The sequence below is a fragment of the Buteo buteo genome, chromosome 1 (genome assembly GCF_964188355.1).
Source record: "Buteo buteo chromosome 1, bButBut1.hap1.1, whole genome shotgun sequence".
In the NCBI taxonomy this organism is placed as follows: Eukaryota; Metazoa; Chordata; class Aves; order Accipitriformes; family Accipitridae; genus Buteo; species Buteo buteo.
In genome coordinates, this window is record NC_134171.1 from 2,745,286 (window position 1) to 2,766,300 (window position 21,015).

A 21,015-nucleotide genomic window follows, 5' to 3' on the forward strand; every position below is an offset into this window, starting at 1 on the left:
TGATAATGATTCAAAAAGGAGTTGTTGCATTCTTAGTGCAACACTTGCTTTATTTTTTTGTACTAGTTAATATGTAGCCGTCTGATTTAAAGAAGATAAATTCCTAGGTTTCTCCTTTAACTAACCAATTAATTTGCTTGTTTTAGGCATTCCAGTGTTCAGAAGCTATTTAATGCCTTGTCTTTTCCTTCTGGGGAAAGATGCAGGGAGTTGAAAATATCTGCTGCCCTTCCAGAATTAGAGAGGTGAGAAATTATTTTTGTTTTCAAGGGATCGGTTTTATCAGAAATAATACAAAAATATTTTGGTATATGTAATACTTGTCTAAAAATTGCTTATTAATAACTCTGTCTTCACATAGATATTTTTAATCTGAGATTAATTATTTCTTCTCTAGGAAGCCTCTGTTCGACCCTTTAACAATTTTACTTTAGCAATTTCCCAACTATTTATATGGATGAAATCTTCTGGTCTTGATTGTAAGAAAATAAAACTTTTATTTTTTAAAGGTTTCTGCAACATTTTACAGTCAGCAGCGTCAGTCATGAGGCAATAATGAGAGCACATCTTCCTATTCTATTGCAACAGTCAGAAATCATTCCTGATAGCAAAGCAGAAAGTGATAAGGTAAGGAAGCAACCCAGCAATACTTCCTATCCCTATTATAGAATATTTGTCAAATATTCTGTCCATCACTAGTTCTGTTGCAGGTAATGTAGTAAAGTACTAATGTATGTTTAGCCATGCTCTTTGCCTCCTTCTCCAGTGCCACCAGTTCACACTAAACTTGCTTCAAGTCTGTTTCTTAGAATAAATTGTTCTGCCCTGTTTTCCTGATTAGGTTACTTGAATTTTTTTCATTTAAACAATCTTTTGGAAATGTTAATGGCCCTTCAGCCTGGTAAAAGAGAGGCAGAAAATGGGACCTAGATCTTCAAGTGAACAGTTTTCTCTAATGTCCAGAGAGAGTTCGCCCTAAAGCAGTAGCTTGTTTTTATGAATTGCTGAATAATTTAACTGAATTGTTCTCCAGAACATAAAAGTCCTTTAAATAGCATAGAGGTAGCACATGATATTTAACATTTGCTGATATTATCTGTAGAACGCTCAGTTCTCTATAGGGGCAATAACAATTGTCAAACTTAAGGAGTGCTTTAAATAGCATTTTCAGAGAAAGTATTTCCTTGTAACTTTCCAGCATTTGAAATCTGCTGTAAGCAAGAAAGTCAAAGCAGCAGGAATATAGTCTTTCTCTTTGCATATTGCAATACGGTACCAGACTTAATTTCTGGGAGCTAGTTCAGAGACCATACTGACACTTAAAATTAAGTATTAATTAATAAACCCTATGAATGCTTTTAAATCTGATTTTAGGGTTGGTTTAACTGTCTTTGTGTATGTTTAAAAAAAGAAAAAGAAAGAAAAGTCTTTTTATAATGTTCATACCAAATTCTATAAAACATGCTGTCGTGGTTTAACCCCAGCCAGCAACTAAGCACCACGCAGCCGCTCACTCACTCCCCCCCATCCAGTGGGATGGGGGAGAAAATCGGGAAAAGAAGTAAAACTCCTGGGTTGAGATAAGAACGGTTTAATAGAACAGAAAAGAAGAAACTAATAATGATAATGATAACACTAATAAAATGACAACAGTAGTAATAAAAGGATTGGAACGTACAAATGATGCGCAGGGCAATTGCTCACCACCCGCTGACCGACACCCAGCCAGTCCCCGAGCGGCGAATCCCTGCCCCCCCACCCCTTCCCAGTTCCTAAACTAGATGGGACGTCACGTGGTATGGAATACACCGTTGGCCAGTTTGGGTCAGGTGCCCTGGCTGGGCATGAGAAGCTGAAAAATCCTTGACTATAGTCTAAACACTACTGAGCAATAACTGACAACATCAGTGTGTTATCAACATTCTTCACATACTAAACTCAAAACATAGCACTGTACCAGCTACTAGGAAGACAGTTAACTCTATCCCAGCTGAAAACAGGACACATGCAAACTTAGTACCTCAGAGTTTTCTGAGTTACTTCCCTATATCTATTATCATGAATACTCATTTTCTGTGAGTATCTGAAAGTGATTTTGACGTTAGGATGCAAATAGTCTGCAGATGGCTATCTTCAAATATCATGCAGTTACAAACTGGAAGAGGTAATTTGTCTGTTAGTAGCAGGATGACGACTGGTTGCCAGTGTGACATAATTTCTTAAGTCAAGTTCAGCACGGAGAGTTGTTTCAGTCGTGTTTTCTCCAGAGCTCATTTGCATACTTCTGTAGCACACTCCAGTATATAGTGTAGAAATATATATATACGTGCACACACTTCGGAAATATGGTCTGACTGCTTTTCAGTGTTTCTTTGCTATGATGCCTGTCTAAGTACCACAAGAAATACACATAATGGAAACAGAGGTGCTTGATGCAGAAAAGCCATTGGTATGTTAGAGCTGTTAGTGTGCAGCCTCTTACCAATCCTACTCCAAACGCAGCTTTGCTGGAATAAACTTTGTGTATAGCATGCTCAGTTCAGTATCAGAAATCTAAAGTTGCTCTTTGTGTTTCGCAAGACTGTATGACATACACCATCACTTTTTGAACCATTTTGGCTGAATACTGTTCTATGCATTTGAACGTACCCTTGTCATCAGAGGAAACGTAACCTATTTAGTGTCTCTCAGTGTTTTGTCTGACAGCTGCATTAATACTTACACTGCAGACTATATTGAAATGTAAAGGCTTTGATAATACTGTTTGCTGTATTTGTTAATTAACCTTTCACTGTATTTAAGGTATGAAAAGCAAGAGTGAATACATCTTTCTAAAATGATGCATATCTGAGTAATTGCATAAACACAATTACAGTTCTACACTATCTCGCTGTTTCTGTGGTTAGTGTCAATTTTGTGTTTAGACTTAAGATTTTATCAAGTGAGAAGCCTTATGTGTGTGTAATTGTTGTAGCTCATTTCTAGTCTTCAAGTTGCCCCTCTTCTTACTTGTTCCCTGTGTTTTAGGTGGTTATCACCGTTATAACTGGTCTTCCAGGATGTCGTTGCAGTGATCTGTGCGCTTTTCTTGTAACTTTTAACAAGGAGCGTGGAAGGTTCGTACAGTTCTGGTTTTACAATCCAAAGCAGTGGTCATACTAACCACCAAAGAACTAGTCAGCGTGAAGGAAATGAAACTATCAATGTTTCACTTAATTTATTTTATTTTTTTATATCCTAGTTTCTAATTTTAAAACAGATGTGTTTATAAGAATAAATTCAGTAAATATTATGAGGCACCTTAACTAGTTCTACATAGCACACTATACGGTAGGGTATATTACTTCAATTCTGTTACTTCAGGTATCTCACTTAACTGTGTTATGCCAGGTAGATTTGCCCTTAGATTTTAGACATTTAGACAAGAAAAATAGCCCAGGAGATTTCTTTGTTGCTATTCCATATTAAGAATACCACAGGTATAACTGTAGATCTATGATGTGTGTCTGGAACTATCACTGATGCTACAAACAGTTAAGAATAATCTTAGAAGGGCCACATGAATCCTGCCTTACGCAAGTATGGAAGTCGTCACAACTTGAAGGAAACGGGTGAAGAGCTTCCATTTACTGACTTGTGGTAGTAAGTCTAAAATGCATTTTTCTTGGAGAAAAGACTATACCAACAGTCCTTGTTACAGCACTGTTTTTAATATGACCTGGTTTCTATTTTATAATAGCAGGAGATATGTTCAGGACATCTGTTGTGTGGCAGTAAGATAAATCTGCTCTAGGAATTAGCCATTCTGTCTGTTGATATAGCTTCTGGAAAACTAAAACAAAAAAATTCTTACCCTTTTAAATCTTATGGCCAAACACCTTAGCATTTAATCTTAGTAATGTTCTAGATTGTTTTTTTTGTATTACTTTTAACTCAGTGTCTTGATATTAGCAAGTTGATTCAGAACAGTTTTGTGGTTCTGTTTTTAGGGCAAGCATGTAAGGTGACTTTTGAGTGTTCTGTAATAATACATTTCATCATGTTTTCCTGCAAATGTCATTGTTATTTTTTATTTTTGCAGTGTAATATTTTCATGCCCAGAGTCTATAATTTTAGTTTACTGCATTGCTAAAAAAGATCAGAGTTACTCATGTGATGTGCTGCTTTGAAGATGATGTTGAACATTGTTTTATTAAAAAACAACAACAAAACCCCACAAAACCTTTTGGCAGTAATGTAAAGAATGTGCTTCAGCTGGAAATGATAGAAAGCCAAGTAAATTCCTCTTTCCCACGTGGTGTGAGAGATGTGGAATCTTAGAGCTTGTCAAATTTATTTTTGGTCTGTTGGTTCAAAGTAAAAAGAAAACAGAAATACTATGTCATAGAACATTCACTTCTTGCCTTGTTTTCTGTTGTTTAGGTGGATAGTTTATCGGCAAACTATGGATAGTCCTGAATGTTTCAGTGCAACCCACTTCCAGCGTTACCTCTCCAGTGTCCTGGAGGCTCAGCAAAACCACAGCGTCCGTCAGTCCGCTTATGCTAAAAGGAACAAGCGTCTCTTGGTGGTCTTACAAGGGTAAATGTTTGAAACCATTTTAACTGTTGCACAGAATAAGAGATTTCTCTTCCCTTCCTATTTCCAGGGCATTTTTAAACTTTCCCATCACTCTGAAACAGTCATATTTCTGTGCTAAAGTGTCGTACTCTGAATTCTGTTGTACGTATGTACTAAACTCAGCTTTTCTGCAACCTGTTAACTTTATTGCTTGTTACTCCATTGGAAAAAAGGTGTCTGTAGTCTTCCTTCAATCATATGGAAGGAGGGACTGCATTTGGTGGTTCTGCCCTATTTAGGAGATTGACTGTGACTTTTGGCTTCTCAGAAGAAGTTTTCTTGCCCTTCCCAGCTGCATCTTAGACTGGTGTTAAATGCCACTTTATTGGTGCAGCTGCGTGTGGTTTGGTTTTGTTTTTTGTTTCCCCCCTGCCCCTGGAGGTCCTAGATGGAGAGGCATTTGCCCTTGAAAGGCTGGCAAATTAATTATTGGTAGTTTTTCCCAACAGACCTGTGTTTTGCTGATAACAAAACAAAAAACAATGGAATAAATGCACAACTTCTTTACAGAATGCAGAGAAATGTTAGCTGAGTTCTTGCCCTACTTTCATGTATAATTTTATTTGAAAGTTTGCTAAAACGTTGACTTTGTTTTGATGAAAAATGGGGGTGGAGCCACCTCCCTATTTCTTTCAGAGGAAGATCTCTTGTCTTTCAGGCATTAGATGACTGAGAGCATTTTGGTAAAATTTGAGTTGCTTCAGAATATAAATTAATTTTAGGAAGTGTGATATGGTTTGACATAAAGACTATAATTATATCTCTCAAGTGCTTACTGTACCTTAAACTTTTGAAAGAGTGCTAGAAAATCTGTAATAAATAAATTCGTAGTTTCCAGAATTAAATGGCCCATTCAGTTGGCAATGTTTTTTCCTCCAAATAGAACCTTAAAAACCTAAGCTATTGTGACTCTTACTGAATTTTTTAAACATAGAATGAGTGTGCTACAATAAGCAAAAGAACCAATCTTTGCTTTTTTTCAAGATTTAGCATCTTTGTGTGCATAGATGCTTGCTTTTTCTTTGCATTTCTGCTAGTCCTTGCTTTGATTCTTTGGCAGTATTAGCTACAAAAAATGTGACACAAGCTTTCAAAGTTCCAGTTGATGAAAGATAAGGAGATAGAGGGGCAATATTGCATGCATGTGACTTGCTCTCCAAATAAATATTTGTGCAATTTTTGCACATCACTTCTCGTATGGTATGTTCTGAGTCTCTGTACTTCAGAATGAACGGCTCCATAAGAGCTCGCAGGCTTTTGTCCTGCTGGGTGACTTCAACCACCCTGACATCTGCTAGAAAAGTAGCATGGCAAGCTGTAGGCAATCCAGGGGACTCCTGGAATGCATTTAGGATAACTTCTTAAGCCAAGTAATAGACAGCCCTACCAGAGGGGATGCGATACTGGACCTGATGGTCACCAATGCAAGTGAGCTAATCAGTGGTGTCAAGACTGGAGGCAGCCTGGGCTGCAGTGATTGCACGCTGGTGGAGTTCACAGTCCTGAGGGATATGGGTCAGGCAAAGAGTAAAGTCAGGACCCTGAATTTTGGGAAAGCAGAATTCCAGCTGTTGAAGGAATCAGTAGGACTCCCTGGGAGACTTCCCTCAGGAACAAGGGAGCAGAACAGAGCTGGCAGATGTTTTAAGGATGCTTTCCATAGAGTGCAAGAGCTCTTGATCCCCATGTGTAAGAAATTGGGAAAGGAAGGCAGGAGACTGGCATGGCTGAGTCAAGACCTGCTGGTCTAACTAAAGGGCAAGAAGGAGAAATGCACAGGCAGTAGAAGCAGGGACAGGTATCCTGGGAAGAGTGTAGGGATGCTGCCTGGTTGTGTAGGGATGCAGTCAGAAAGGCCAAGGTGTGGATGGACCTGAACTTGGCAAGGGATGCAAAGAATAAGAAGGGCTTCTACTGGTGTGTCAGCCAGAAAAGGAAGGCCAAAGAAAGTGTACCCCCTTTGATGAGCAAGACTGGCAAACTGGTAACAGTGGACAAGGAGAAGGCTGAGGTACTCAACAACTTTTTTGCCTCGGTCTGATTGGCAACCTCTCTTCCCACACCTCTCAAGTGGACAGACTGCAAGGCAGGGACTGGGGGAGCAAAGTCCCTCCTGCTGTAAGAGAGGATCAGGTTTGTGACCACCTGGGGAACCTGAACATATGTAAGTCTGTGGGACTTGACGAGATGCTTCCCAGAGTCCTGAAGGAATTGGCTGATGTCGTTACCAAGCCACTCTCCCAAGATACTTGAAAAGTCATGGCAGTCAGGTGAAGTCCCTGGTGACTGGAAAAAGGGAAACATTGCATCCATTCTTAAAAAGGGTAGAAAGGAGGACCCTGGGAACTACCGACCTGTCAGCTTCACCTCTGTTTCTGGGAAGATCATGGAACAGATCCTCCTAGAAGCTATGCTAAGTCACATGGAGGACAGGGAGGTGATTCAAGGCAGCTAGCGTGCCTTCAACAGGGACAAGTCCTGCCTCACCAACCAAGTGGCCTTCTGTGGTAGAGTGACTACCTCAGTGGACAAGGGAAGAGCTACAAATATCGTTTGTCTGGACTTCTGTAAGGTCTTTGACACAGTCCCCCCCAACATCCTTCTCTAAATTGGAGATACATGGATTTGATGGGTGGACTGTTCAGTGGATGAGGAATTGGTTGGATGGTCACATCCAGAGGGTAGTGGTCAATGGCTCAATGTCCAGATGGAGATCGGTGACGAGTGGTGTCCCTCAGAGGTCCATACTGGGACCAGTGCTGTTTAGTATCTCCATCAATGATAGACAGCGGGATTGAATGCACCCTCAGCAGAAGGACTTGGGGGTACTGGTGAATGAAAACCTGGACATGAGCCGGCAATGTGCGCTCACAGCCCAGAAAGCCAACCGTATCCTGGGCTGCATCAGAAGTGTGACCAGCAGGTCGAGGGAGGGGATTCTGCCCCTCTGCTCCGTTTTCATGAGACCCTACCTGCAGTTCTGCGTCCAGCTGTGGGGTCCTCAGCACAGGAAAGACATGGACCTGTTGGAGCAGGTCCAGAGGAGGGACACGAAGATGATCAGAGGGCTGGAACACCTCTGCTGTGAGGACAGGCTGAGAGACTTGGGGTTGTTCAGCCTGGAGAAGAGAAGGCTCCAGGGACACCTTATTTCAGCCTTTCCGTACTTAAAGGGTGCTTATATTCTGGTAGCAGTGCTGGCTTCAGCAATGGCTAATGACAGGTTTTCTGTTATTTCTGCATAGTTGACTGTTGGTATAGATAGCTTTTTAAAGTAGCTGGAGTTTTCTAAATAATCCATTAACTTAACTGACAGTACAGCTTTGAGAGAAGATTGTAACTGGGTGAGAAATAAGCACCTGGAATAAAAACTCAGGTTCACTTAAACTTTGCTATCATACACGAGTATAATACAGCAATGGCTGGAGTACTGATAAAAAATGGACACATTAATTATAGAAGCACGCTGAAATCGGAGTGCTGATAACTGAGAGGTGTTGCTTTTTAATTTCTTGTTTTAGTTGAATAATACTTAGTGCTTAATATGCTAGGGAGTAGGCATCACGTGCTTGTATTAGATTATGCCTTTTGTGCTTCCTGAAAGCTGGACTTTTCAGTTGTTCAATGCAAAGTTTATACTGCTTTTCTCTGTAGTTGTCAATTTATTTCTAACGTTACTTGCAGTCAGCTTTATTTGTCTGTATTTGCCAAGTTTGAACTGGTTCATGATTATTTTTGTAGGCTTTTTTAGAAATCTAACCTTCTTGCAAGCAATTGATTTCTTACTAGATCTTGAAATGCATCATTCTGTTTCTCTGAATCCACTATTTCGTTTTCTTACAGATACACTGATGTTATTGATGTTGTACAGGCTCTGCAAACTCATCCTGACCCAGACGTGAAGTCGTCTTTCATCATTGGAACTGTTAATACTTGTGTAGAGCCACTGAGTTGCTATATGGAACATAGGTATACTTTAAGTTATTTCTACTAGTTTGAAAATAGATATAGAAGCTTGTGAGATCACTTTTATAATAATTAGAGATGTATGATGGCTAAATGCCATTGAACTGTCTTAAAACTCATAAAACTGGTAGGTAATCCATCTTGGATGAACTTTGAAGTACTGTTTGGTTTATAATGATGACACTTGGTTTCCACTAGGGATATAATTATATATAATATTAATAAAAGTTTAACTTGTGGAAGAATAAACAAAGATTGTCATTAGCATACTGCTTAAATATGTATACTCTGGCTAAGGTCTTTGTAAAATCTGGACAGTCAACTGTCCTGTCATGTGCTTTTTTAAATCATTCTTTTGACATCTTTTTGTGAGTGTGACTAAAAATTGAGATGCGTGTCTCAGTTTGGGTTGTTGATCATGTCACTGTTTTGGGATATTAAATGAAGATTGTACAGATTTAAAATATAGAAATTATGGGAAGCATAGTTTTGTTGAAGAGAATGACAAAGCACGGAAGCAAAAGCATTACAAATATTAAAATCTGATATCCTGGGTTACTGCAGAGGCAGGGTGGGGAGGAAACGGTAGCAAAGCCAAGTCGCTGACATTTTAAAATAGTGTGGTATGGTTGCTGTTTCATAGTGTGTATATATATATATATATGTGCTCCACACTTAAATGAACGTGGAACTGATTTCATAGACCTATCTGTAAAATTGTAATATTTAAATTTTGCAATTATGCCTTGCAGCTGGTTTGATAAAAGTAAGTTAAAGCAGTTACAATTTTCAGAGTTCTTAGCATTGCTGCTACTTGTGATAAAATGCTCTGCATCGCAGCTTAGAGGTGAACTGCCCGATCATTTTATAAAAGTGCATTCCTTAAACTTCCTAGCTGTTTTTAAAATGCTAACCATTGCGCTTCTTGTGCTTTGCACTAGTCAATAAATAGACATTACCTTACTGCTTCTTTTTGTCTCCGTGACAAAGATTGTAAATAAATAATAAAGACTACATAAAATATTTGTGAATTGATGCTGGAGTGCTGTTTTAACTTGTTCTTTCCATAATTGTAGGAAAGACAAGTTCCATTCCTAGGTTTTTTTTAAACTTACTAATGTGTTACTAGTCATGGTACTGAGTAGTATTTATAGCAGCAGTAGCCTGCAGTCCTTTGACTAACATTGTTTGTCTCTTGAAGTGCAGTAGCAATTGAAGGAAGAGGCATAGCCTATGCTGTAGACTATTTGTGTCTTGCTTTGAAGTTTCTTCTGATAAGAACTTACCAAGTAGCCATGTGCTGCCAATGACAAATCTTTCAGTTGGGAAGCTTTGGCAGTTTCACTGTGCAAATTGAGAAGAGTGATTTTAATGTCTGACTTGAAACTTTTGCAGTCACGAAAATCAGGACTCTTTCTTAAAGTCTCAAAATTCATTACTGTAGAGATCTAGCTCTTTTGTAAGCCTAGGATGAAGCTCTTCCCTGTGTTGAATAGTAAGCCAGGGCAGGGGGTGGTAGTTGAAGGGGCTCAGGTAAAGTACTCCCTTTCCTCTAGAGGTTTTTTTTTAATTGTCACTTGTCTGACGCTATCAGAAATTGGTATGATATGTACTACAGAAAGTATTATGTATATACAATCTTTCCATGAGAGTTTCCACCATGTTTGGAAGACACAATTCTTTAGGGCAAGCTTAAAATTCCTGTTGTTTAATTAGGAATTAAAATAATATTGAAGCCTTTCTGTTTTCCTAGAATACAGAATAGATTGCGTATTAGGAATTAGCTGTGAAATCCATTAAAGGATTAAAACCATCTACAAAACTAATTTTGGGGGAAGAACTCCTGAAAGACATAACATATAGGGATGTTCCAGTTACATGGACTGAAGAAAGGAAACATGAAAATGGGTTGGATAGTAAGACTCTAGCTGTCAGTGTCCAGATGAATGTTAATGCTTTACTTAAATAATAATATCCATTCTTGATGTACAAACTTCTGGTTTTTCTAGGCTTCTTTTTCCCAAGTTCTTGGACCAGTGTTCACAAGGTATGTGTCACTTTTCTTGACTTTGAGCTCTACAGAACAAGTAGCTGAGCCATATGGCCAAATAAATACACTGTAAATGCATATAGTCAAAGTATCATGATAAACTCTTCGAGGTAAGAACCATCTGTGCAGAAAAATCTCTCTTCCTACATTATTAAACACCATAGGTGCCTGGAGAAGATGTAAGAATATGGAGCATGATGTATTCTGGTTGTCCTCATCTGGAGGATAGGTTTTCCAGGACCATGAGTTAAACTGCTTACCATGAACTGTTATAACTCGTGCTGTGTTGTAAATCTAGGAGCAAAATGGATTGGATCTGAGTTCCATTCTTTTTTGGCAAGGCATGAGGAAATAGAGCTCTCCTTTTTGCTATTTTAGAGAGGGAAAAATGAGCTGGTTCCCTTGTTCCCCATATTTTCTTCTTAATGCAGTGTGGAGGATCCTCGCAGGGTTCATTTGACACTGAAGCAGACAAAAAAGCTCACTTGCAAAAGAACTGTTTCTTACCTGTATATTCAGTTTTATATCCTGACTATGAAATGCATCATCCTCCTTGTCAGGCGTGGAGAGCAGCTGTTGGCATAAATTGGATACCATCCTTCCTGACTCACCATCAACTGAGTTCTTTAAGTTTCAAGAGCAGAAGCAAATTCAGCTATAGCACAGTTGTTTTTAACAATTGTATAGCTGATTTACAATGTTGAGACCAGTACATGCTGGGGGTGTGTGTATATATGAGAACAGATCTCTCCAGTCAGATAATCATCATTTTAGGCAGACTGTAAGCTCAACCTGAAATTAGGTAGACCAATGACAGTTGAGATTTTTTTTTAAGTCGCTGTTGGACTGCAGTTACTGCAACATGACTTTCTGATTTTATGCTCATGTCTTCCCAAGTGAACTGCAGGACTAATTTTTGTGTTTGTATTTAAATGCAGTTGTCGGAGTAGGATGCTGCACTCTTCTTGTGGCTATTTAGACTCTATAGAGTCTAAATACTCTGTAGAGTTTTGCTGCCAGAATTATGCCACCTCTTATTCATGTGTGAAGGGACCCCAAAAGAATGAAATCCAAAAGAACGAGGTTGTGAACAAGCTGGAATGTAGGTGCTCTTGTATAAATCACTATTTTATTCTTACTTGGAGAGAAATGTTGGTGCTACAAATCAGGGAACCGACCAATAGATAATTATCATGATTATAGCCATGGTTGAAATTGAAGAGAGCAGGAGAATGTTAAGAATTAAGAATATAACAAAGTATCAATAACTACTGAGAAGTTAAGAATGCAAGCATGCTTTTTTTTTTTGATGACAGAATGAAAAAAAAAAACAAAAAAACCCCCAAGAGGCTCAAAGCTATCTTTTTTTTAAAGTGCAGTTGTACAGACCTGATTGGGTGAGAATTTGTCATTGTTCAAGGAGGAACTAGAAAATGCATAGGACAAGTATAGGTAATTTTTCTATGGTTCAGACACTGAAAGAAGGAAAAATACCGGAGGTTAGAAGAATGTTCTTCTGGCAGTGAATTATTTCTGCATGTTGCAAGGTTTTGTCGTCCAGTTTTCAGATATAAAATGTCACATTAGATAGCCTAGAGGTCTATTCCTGTAAAGCAAATTGTTTCACATGAATGGGGCAATTTTTGTGTAAAAAGTTGTAAGAGGAAAAGTATGCTTTGAACTGAGATGTGGTACACTCTTAAACTTTCCAGACAAATGCAGAATTGTATCACATGTATAGTAGGGAATTTACTTCTGCATAACTGAGAATTCATTTCTGGTGCAACGATAGCAGTATTTAATGAGACATTCACTTTGACAGATATTTGTCCTACTTTTTTTGTGTGTCATGCACCCCAATATTATTGTTTGTGTTACTGTGCCATCAGTGGGCCAAGACATGTCATACTGCACGTTGTACAAATCTGAAAACAGAAACTTGCAATGAGGGTGTAAGAAAAGACAAGTACGGCTATAGGCAAGTAGGAATTAATTAGACTTTTAGGTGGTTATCTTGTCCACATAACTATCTCACAAATTTGGGGAGTGAGTAGGATTAGCCTTTTGCTGCTGCTTTCCAGGTGTCTTCTATTTTGTGGCTTTCTCTATAAACGAAGGGGTACCTATGCATGTTAGCAACGTGACATCATATTACGAGTGACACTTTCTGTTTGGAAAGCCACAAGACTAAGAGAAACAGATCAGGATCAGGGAGAACTGATAAAGCCTGGAGTAGAGTGACCAACGTTAGCAGTTTTGCTTTGTCCCTCCCTTGCATACTTGTTTAAACTTTTCAAAAAAATCTTGCCACCATCCATGTGCTGTAATTTCCTTTTGTCTCACTCCTCCTAAATATACCTCTTTTTTTTCTTTCTTTTTCTTGCATAGAAGCTGTAAGATGACACCTTACTAGTCTAAGGGCACGTTGGCATCTCTTGTGTTGTATATTAAATTGTTTTGCAGATTAAGACATCGCTGTTGTTAAATACGCCCATTGTATGTTTGGGAGCAAAGAGGTTCCATTATTTTTGTAAAGCATATGTATTTTTAATCTATTCCTCCTGTTTTTTTACTGCTTCTGTTGAACATGCTATTCCCCAGGCGGCAAAGATTTTTTTTCCTTTAGATGAGTGTATAAATAAGGAATTAAACAAAACTGGGTGGTCTTCAAAATGTAGTAGAAACAGAGATGGCAGTGGCAATTTAAATAGAAAAGGTCAAAATTATTTGTTACGAAAGCTATATAGGCATCTTCCAGTTCACAGAAAGCTATTTTTCTTCTGGTTTATATTGCCTGTCGCTCAATTCAGAATCATGGACTGTTGCCTGCTAACCCAGGGCCAATTCTTGTGTGATACTGGCACTTACAAGATTTATGTATAGGTGTCTGCAGAGCCAAAGCTTGCGGGTTCCCCAGGCTCTGAGCAGTGTTCTGTTACTTCCAAGACTGCGTGGGAGTTTACAAGCAAGAATGACAGCTAGCGCCCGAAAGCTGTTCCCATTAGACGAGCACAAATGAAGCAGAGATTGATGGAGAAAGAGTATGGGTGATGAACATGAGACAAGATGCATAGGTTTCTGATTTGCTAGGTATTTTATTCCTTGAATCTTTTTCTTAACTTTAAGCTTTGCCAGCTTAGTCCCTGACAAATACCTATTCTCTCCAAGGCATCGTGCTTCTAACTGTAATATATGCTTCGTAGCATTTATGTTATGCAGCCTTTTTATTGTTCTGTGCCAACTTCACAGAAAGTATAACTATGTTTTTAATTAAACTCGACTTTTAAATCAATATCAAGTTTGGGCATATGAAGAAAGAAAAACACTGCGCATGTAGTGCACCCGCAGTGTGGTGGTTGTTGATTAGCTTATTCATAGTTTTCATCTTAATTGCATGATCTACATAATAATTTCAAGCATGCGTGTGACTTAAATTTCTAAGTGTGCTTGCTGCTTTTCCCCCTCCCCCTATCTCTCTCAAGAGCGACTGTGTATTGGAGAAAACTTAGATGTTTCTGAAATTGGAGTGGAAACTTCTGTGGGAGATTAAAAAAAGAGAAATACTAATGATGAAAATTTGCTTGGGCTATTGCTAAAATTCTAGCTTGAAAGGGTCAGTGATGCAAGTAACAGTGACTGGTAGCATTTGGTATAGAAATTTCTGTGTAAAGAAGCCTCTGCAAGGATTAGTGTACTTTAATGACTTCTGTAAAGATCAGGAATAACTGTAAGCAGCAGATCACGGTGTGAGCTTCATTACATACTCTGCTTTAAATAGTGATGGGTTGGGGGAAAGGCAAATGCATCCTGGTTCAATTGTTCATGGATATTCGAGAGTTTACTGTTCTGTCTTACACCCTACTTGTAGTTACGGGAAAGTGTCTGAAATGAGCTGCACACCTTGTGCAAAGAAATGCCATTCTGCACACATTTTGGACAATACTGACATCCTAGGAAGTCCTAAAGAGTTGGCAGTGCAATCTCTTTGAGGAACTGGGCTGAAATTCATTCTGATGTAGCACCTTCTTGTTATAAGTGGAAAGCAGAGGCTCTATAACACTGAAATTAGTCGGATAAGTGCAATATGTCATCATTTCCTAAATGAGAACCCTTCCTGTGCCCAAGGCTTGATGGCTGTGATCGTTGGTGTGTAATTTCTGATCACCTTCAGAGGCAGCATCTGCAGTAGCAGCAGTTGGTTGACTTATACCTGGCAAGACAGCAGGTATAACATAAAGACTGTGTTGCCAACTTCAAATCTTGGGAAGTTTTTGCTTAAGAAGAGTAACCATGTCTTCAATGAAATTGGTGGCACTAGGTGCAACGTGAAGGGGTATTGTTAAGCCTGAAAAAGGAATCGCTTTTCTGATCGCACAGCGGAGTCTTTTTGGGAATTGGGGCTCGGGACAAATAGTTATCCCATTGTTTTTCTCTGTTACCATTTTTGATGCCTTGTGGGTTCAGGCTTGCTGTCTGAATACCATTTTGGGGTCTGTCTCTAAAAACAGAGATTAAAAAAAAAAACCAAACCCTTCTCTTGTTTTTAGAAGTGACAACTGTCAGGGTCCAAAATACTGTCTTTTAGCTGTTTAGTCTATCTTTCTACACATTGAATTTGCCAAGAGGCTTTAAATGTTAGTATTTTATTAAACTAGTCCTTCTTAAATTGATTCTCTGATGAATTTATTCTTCTAATTAATTGATTCTTTTGATTAATTGAGTCTAAATAGCTTCTGTTAGATGAAAGGTTCCTTGCTTGGGGTATTTTTGTTGCTTTTTTTTCTCTTTAATAACTTCAATGTAGTGAGATCGAAGGAAAATAAGAGAAGAATGGCTGTTATATCACTTAATAGTTTATTAGTCAGTGTTGCATGCCTGACTTCTGTAAACTATTCTCTGATTTCCTTACACAGGACTAGTGAGTAACGTGGTTTTCACAAGTCATGCTACAGAGCAGAAGCATCCACTCCTTAGGCAATTGCAGAGCCTTATCCGAGCGGCAAATCCTGCTGTTTCATTCATCTTGGCAGAAAATGGAGTTGTAACTAGGTAACATTAATCACTGTCTAGTATTTGTCACTTTTGGCACTTCTCTTGTTTTACTTTGGTAACTTGTACAAAGGAGATGAGATTTTTCTTAATTGCTTATCATGCAGAAGGCATCTTCCCTTTACATTTGTGGTCATATAAATGTAGGGATTAGGAAATGTATGGTTTTGTTTGCAGGGTATGACTTACGTTACTGTCATAATAAGGGAAAAATACTTTTAATTTTACTGTGACTAACACATTCTGTTTTATGTAAGTAGCATACAGATAGTGGCCATTTTATTGAACTTACAAAATTAAAAATCTTTCTCTTTATCTCTTTATAGGAATGAGGATATTGAATTAATTCTCTCAGAAAGCAGTTTTTCAAATCCTCAGATGATGAGAGCACGATATTTAATGTATCCTGGCTGGCAAGTATCTAGACTGAGAAATTTTAAAACTATTTTTCTAATTAACTTGAAGATTAAGAAGTCTCACTAACTTAATTTATATTTTTTTTTCAAGACTACTCATTTGGAACAGGCAATCGCTTTGTAAATCATTTTTAAAAGAGCTGATGAGTATTCGTAGTAGATACATGATTGCTGTGCTTTTATGGGGAACAAGATCCTTTCTGGACACTATTTAAATCAATGGCAAGATTCCTGTTGCTTTTCAGAAGAATAGCAAAGAACCCTCTGGGAATAGGCTGGGAAGGATTGGGATGGGTGAGGTCAATAATGACTAGAGTAATTTCATTCTGACAGCTGTTCAGCCTTACTGGAATGAACTTGCTATGTCAGTCTAGCTATTAGCAGAACAATTATTCATAAAAACCAGCAACCTTATTGACAGTCTTGGCAGAGGCTAAGGGCACAATAATACATGGTACCAAGCTTTCCATTTAATGCTGAGTGATATTTTTTCATGGTTCAGGGTTCTTTACACATCTTGTTGCAGTTATCTGTGCTGCACCTATTTGGCAGAAAATGTAAACCTGTCAGCCATTATAACTCCTGGCTGACTGTTTCCTAGTTAGGTTTGGAAGCACGATTTATTTACCATACCTTGCCAGCCCTGTATGTATGTATATCTTTTTATTCATAATTCTTGCTCTAAATTGGATGCAAGTAAGGCTCCTGAAGTAAACTGGCACAAAGCTTGGGATGTCAGAGCTGCTTGTGGATTGCGTGGAGCCAAAGGGAGAGAGAGAAAGCAGGAAAAGAACATATTTAAAACTCTTGGACAACTGTTAATCTGTTTGATGATAGTATGCAAGAATACTATGTAGATAGTATGCAAGAAGAAAAAATTGCAGCAGAAAGAGCATCAAAATGAGTCCCGAGTGCTTTGAAAAACCTAGTACTGCCAATATCATATTTTCATGGATGTCTTAGAGAAGACAGCTTCATATAAGCAAGGCTTACCTGTGGTGAAATAATAGATGTTCCTTTTAAGAAGTCTGTTAGATGAAAAACACAAGTGCATGTGTTTTCTCTATGTTGAAGGTGTGTGTGTTTTTGTCTTAAGGTATGAAGGCAAATACGGAGCTGGGTCTTTCTTCCCTCCAATGGTTCAGATCTGTGTGTGGTTTAATCGTCCTCTAGAAAAAACACGATTTGTGACCAAATGTAAAGGTACAAATGAACTTTGACTGACTTGATTTAAATCCAAGTTTGAAATACTGGGGAATAGAGAGGAAGGCAGGCACTGACGTAGCACAGTTATTTAATTACTGCTGAACTAAACTTTTAATTGAAAATTCAGCTTTCCTTCCTTGAAGTACAGTAAATTATCTTCATAAGTGTCTGCTCTGGAAAATTGACCCATGATTTTGTTCAGATTGAAATCTAATTTAATTTTCTGTTTCTAGAGACTGAGACACCTTCATATGTTTGCTTTTTATTTTATGTTTAATTTTACTTAGTAGTGTCGAAATATAGTTTATAAGTAACCATCAGCTTCTACTTTTTATGCTAAATAATTCTTTGTAGTTATTAGAAAATAGGCTCAGCTCTGTGTTAGGCTACTAGAGTAGATATATAATCATGCCTTTGCTTCTTTCCTTAGCAAAACAGTGTTAAGGAGCACCATTTTACTTTCCACACACACTGTAAGCGTTCATTATGCCAAACACATGTTATTTCCCACGTACCCCATAGCAAAGAAATGAGAACATATAGAAATGTTACGTAGTGGGGCTCTGGGGGACACTGCAGCTTTTCCCCCTGAAGCACTAGGATGTGGATTAGAGACCTGTAGCATAGGTCTGACCAGAATTACACCAAGGAGAAGAAAAATACATGAGATAAACTATTTGTTTTCTATTTCGAACAGCGATTAAGTCATTGCTCAAGCCAAGTCCTTTTTCTGGAAACATTTATCACATCATGGGCAAAGTTAAGTTTTCAGGTAAGGGCAAATTACTGTTTACACGTTGTCTTGTGATGGCAGTGCATGTATGTGTATTTGAAAACTTTTTTATGTACTGTATTCTGTCTACACCAATGTGTTGATGTTAATTAGATTAGCGATTATCAGGACATTTCTTTCTTCCATCTTCTCCTTTTTAGATTCTGATAAAGTGATTGAAGTCTGTCACAACACATCATCTAACTCACTAAGCCTTGTGCCTGTTCAGGAGGGGCCAAATCCTCCTGAATCAAGAAGCGATAACAGAGATGGCAGCAGTCAACAGGAGTGCTTCCTTGTGTTCATTGGCTGCTCTCTTAAGGAAGAGGATATAAAAGACTGGCTCAGAGAAACTGCAAAACAGGTTCGTGGACATGTTTATTTTTGTTCAGTGTGATGTGTTTGGCATTTCTTAACAGCAAAAGGAGGAATCCGAGTGTCTCAATGAAACTTTTTTTTTAATCTCCTTTCTCTTCTACCAAGGTATTAGCATTCCAGGATGTAAATGTATTTCAGAAAGAGGACTAACAGTTTGCAAATGTGTTTTGTAATTTGTGTATTGTTTTAATATCTGCTACAGCTTATTCATGGATTGATCTGCTCTTGAATGCTTAAGCAAATGGAGTATGTCCAGAATAAACACAAGATGATTTAGCTGAGACATGATTGCCAAAAGCTAAAGTGTAGTATGAAATAAATCTTCTTGAAGTACCTGAACGCTGCAAAGCTGAAAACTTGTTTTGATTCACTAAATTAAACCTCCTTGGAAGTAATCCACTGAAACGGAGGGTATAGTTTTTTTCATTTTGTCTTGCTTAATCTGTCAACTGTGCAGCTGTGTAAGGCTTTATGTATTTCTGCATGGCTAAGGTACCTATGCGGTAGAAGTTGGAGCAGGGAACAGGGACTATGTACGTCGTAAGGGCCTAGAAGGCACATTTTGCACTTGTGGTGTCTTACTAACTTCACACGGTGACTGGCACGACCTGACCGGGAGTGCGGGACGAGATGGTTCCCTGCTACATAACCAAGTAATACCAGCAAGTATTACTTTTGCCAGGCTGCACATCAAGGTCTTAGGAAGTGAGTCTTGATGGAGAAATATACTTAGACAGAAACTGTTCAACCGTACAAATTGCATATTTTAGCACTCTAGTTGGAACCTGAGCCTATAGTTGTGCCCTTTTGTGATGCCCACTTTGGAACACTTGTTAGTTAAAAATACTCGTGGTTACTTCTTCATAGCTTAGGATTTGTATAGTATCTCTAAAAAGCTGTGTAGGAAGGGAAAAAAGTTTCCTGCAGACCGTTGTTGGAGCTGTTTCTAAGGATCTTCAGGTTCTTACCTATGTTCTAGTAGGTTGTGTTACTTCAGGGAAGTATACATTTTCTGTGATCATATCTCATGCTCTGTATGATTCACATGGATAATATATGGAGACACATGCTTTTGACATGAAAGAAAGCACTCTATGGAATTATATTTTAATTTTATGAAAACTTAGAATTTAAATGCTATCTCAAGTGTGAAGTGCTTCCTCTTTCAGCAGTTCAAGACTACAAACAGTCTTTGTGCAGTCTCACTAGTCATGGCTAATTTAGGGTTTCAGATAGTTCTGACAGTTATTGCATGCTGCGTGAAAGAAATTAATTATAAAACTTTTCAGACTAAAAACTAGATGGTTTTTCGGTTCCTGTGCCAGTTTTCTTCGTTTTTTTGCAGTAAAGCTGTATTTAAATTGTATTGTTTGAAGTACTTTCAGAATTTGTCATTTCTAATGATGCTTTATGTAAGATGACTTAATTTTTATTTTTGTTTTCAGAACATAGTTGTGAGTGCTTTAATATAATTGAATAATTCTGTCTAGAAATTAATTTTTAAAATACATGCTTCTAAAAGTAGTACTTTTGTGCTGGGCTTGAGCATGATAGCATGTGATCATAGATTTTGCTACCGTTATCCACATTTTCAAGAAAAAACTTTTCTGTTTTGTGGTATGGGTTGGGGGTTTTGTTTGTTTTGGTTTGGTTTGGTTTTTTTGAACTAAACTAAACTGTAGTATCACACTGTCACTCAGTAGGTATATAACTGGGGTCTAATTCTTCATACAGAAACCTCAGAGGAAAGCCCTGAAAACCAGAGGAATGCTAACCCTTCAGGAAATAAAAAACATTCACGTAAGTAGAAGCAATTAATATCAAGCGTCTTTTTTTCAGCTGATTTTCTTAAGTATCCATTTGTATGATAGAGCGCCTCCCATACCTGCCATAACAAGTGTGCTGAGCGCTAAATTATTATGGCACTTACTGTCTTTGGATACACTTGAAACACAACTGAGGCTGTCCAGGAGGGATTTGAGATATAAATCTTGGTGTTACCTCAGAGCTTCAAGTTAGCTCTGAAAAGTAGGGGGAGGTGTAAGGTGTTGGACAAGCATACGCTTTTGGCTACCATAATGGTCTTTCCCCGTCTTTTCTCCCTGTTCTGTGCTGTGCAGGTTGTCACGTGCAAATTAGGATCCCAAATGCCTAATCCTGCCCTCATCAACTACCTTTAGGTTGTAAGTGCTGTTTCTGGAGTTGGGTTCCTTAGAGTTTGGCATGGCTATGATTAGTGTCGCTGTACCTAACTCCCCTAGTCCATATGGGTGTCATTTGTCATACTGTTTTTTCAGAGTGCTCCTTTATAGCCAGGAGCTGTACCTTCCTTATAAAGTTCACCAGAAGGAATTCGTCTTTTATCTATTTAAGTTTGTTAGGACCGTCTCTAAGCAGTTTTGAGTTTTAAATGTTTAATGTACGGTATATTCTTTCTTAATGTAGGTGAAACGCCACTTGGATCCACTTCCAGCTGGTTATTTTTACAACGGGACTCAATTTGTGAATTTTTTTGGTGACAAAATGGATTACCATCCATGTATCCTTTAAAATATGGG

General features: G+C 38.3%; 1 protein-coding gene across 2 annotated transcripts in view; it reads left to right on the top strand.

The window, feature by feature from the left end:
- The window catches only part of DNAAF9 (dynein axonemal assembly factor 9), a 78,825-nt gene that overhangs the window by 51,140 nt on the left and 6,670 nt on the right, over positions 1–21,015 (top strand). For both annotated transcript variants that reach the window (XR_012652607.1, XM_075044040.1), the window contains exons 24-36: positions 147–245; positions 510–627; positions 3,028–3,116; positions 4,423–4,581; positions 8,464–8,589; positions 10,596–10,633; positions 15,550–15,685; positions 16,012–16,098; positions 17,198–17,304; positions 18,005–18,079; positions 18,241–18,443; positions 20,192–20,257; positions 20,903–20,996. Coding sequence is in view for 1 of the 2 variants with exons in the window: in XM_075044040.1 (XP_074900141.1) it covers positions 147–245; positions 510–627; positions 3,028–3,116; positions 4,423–4,581; positions 8,464–8,589; positions 10,596–10,633; positions 15,550–15,685; positions 16,012–16,098; positions 17,198–17,304; positions 18,005–18,079; positions 18,241–18,443; positions 20,192–20,257; positions 20,903–20,996 (1,397 nt within the window). In the remaining variant the exon portion in view is untranslated. The remainder of the gene's footprint in view (positions 1–146; positions 246–509; positions 628–3,027; positions 3,117–4,422; positions 4,582–8,463; positions 8,590–10,595; positions 10,634–15,549; positions 15,686–16,011; positions 16,099–17,197; positions 17,305–18,004; positions 18,080–18,240; positions 18,444–20,191; positions 20,258–20,902; positions 20,997–21,015) is intronic.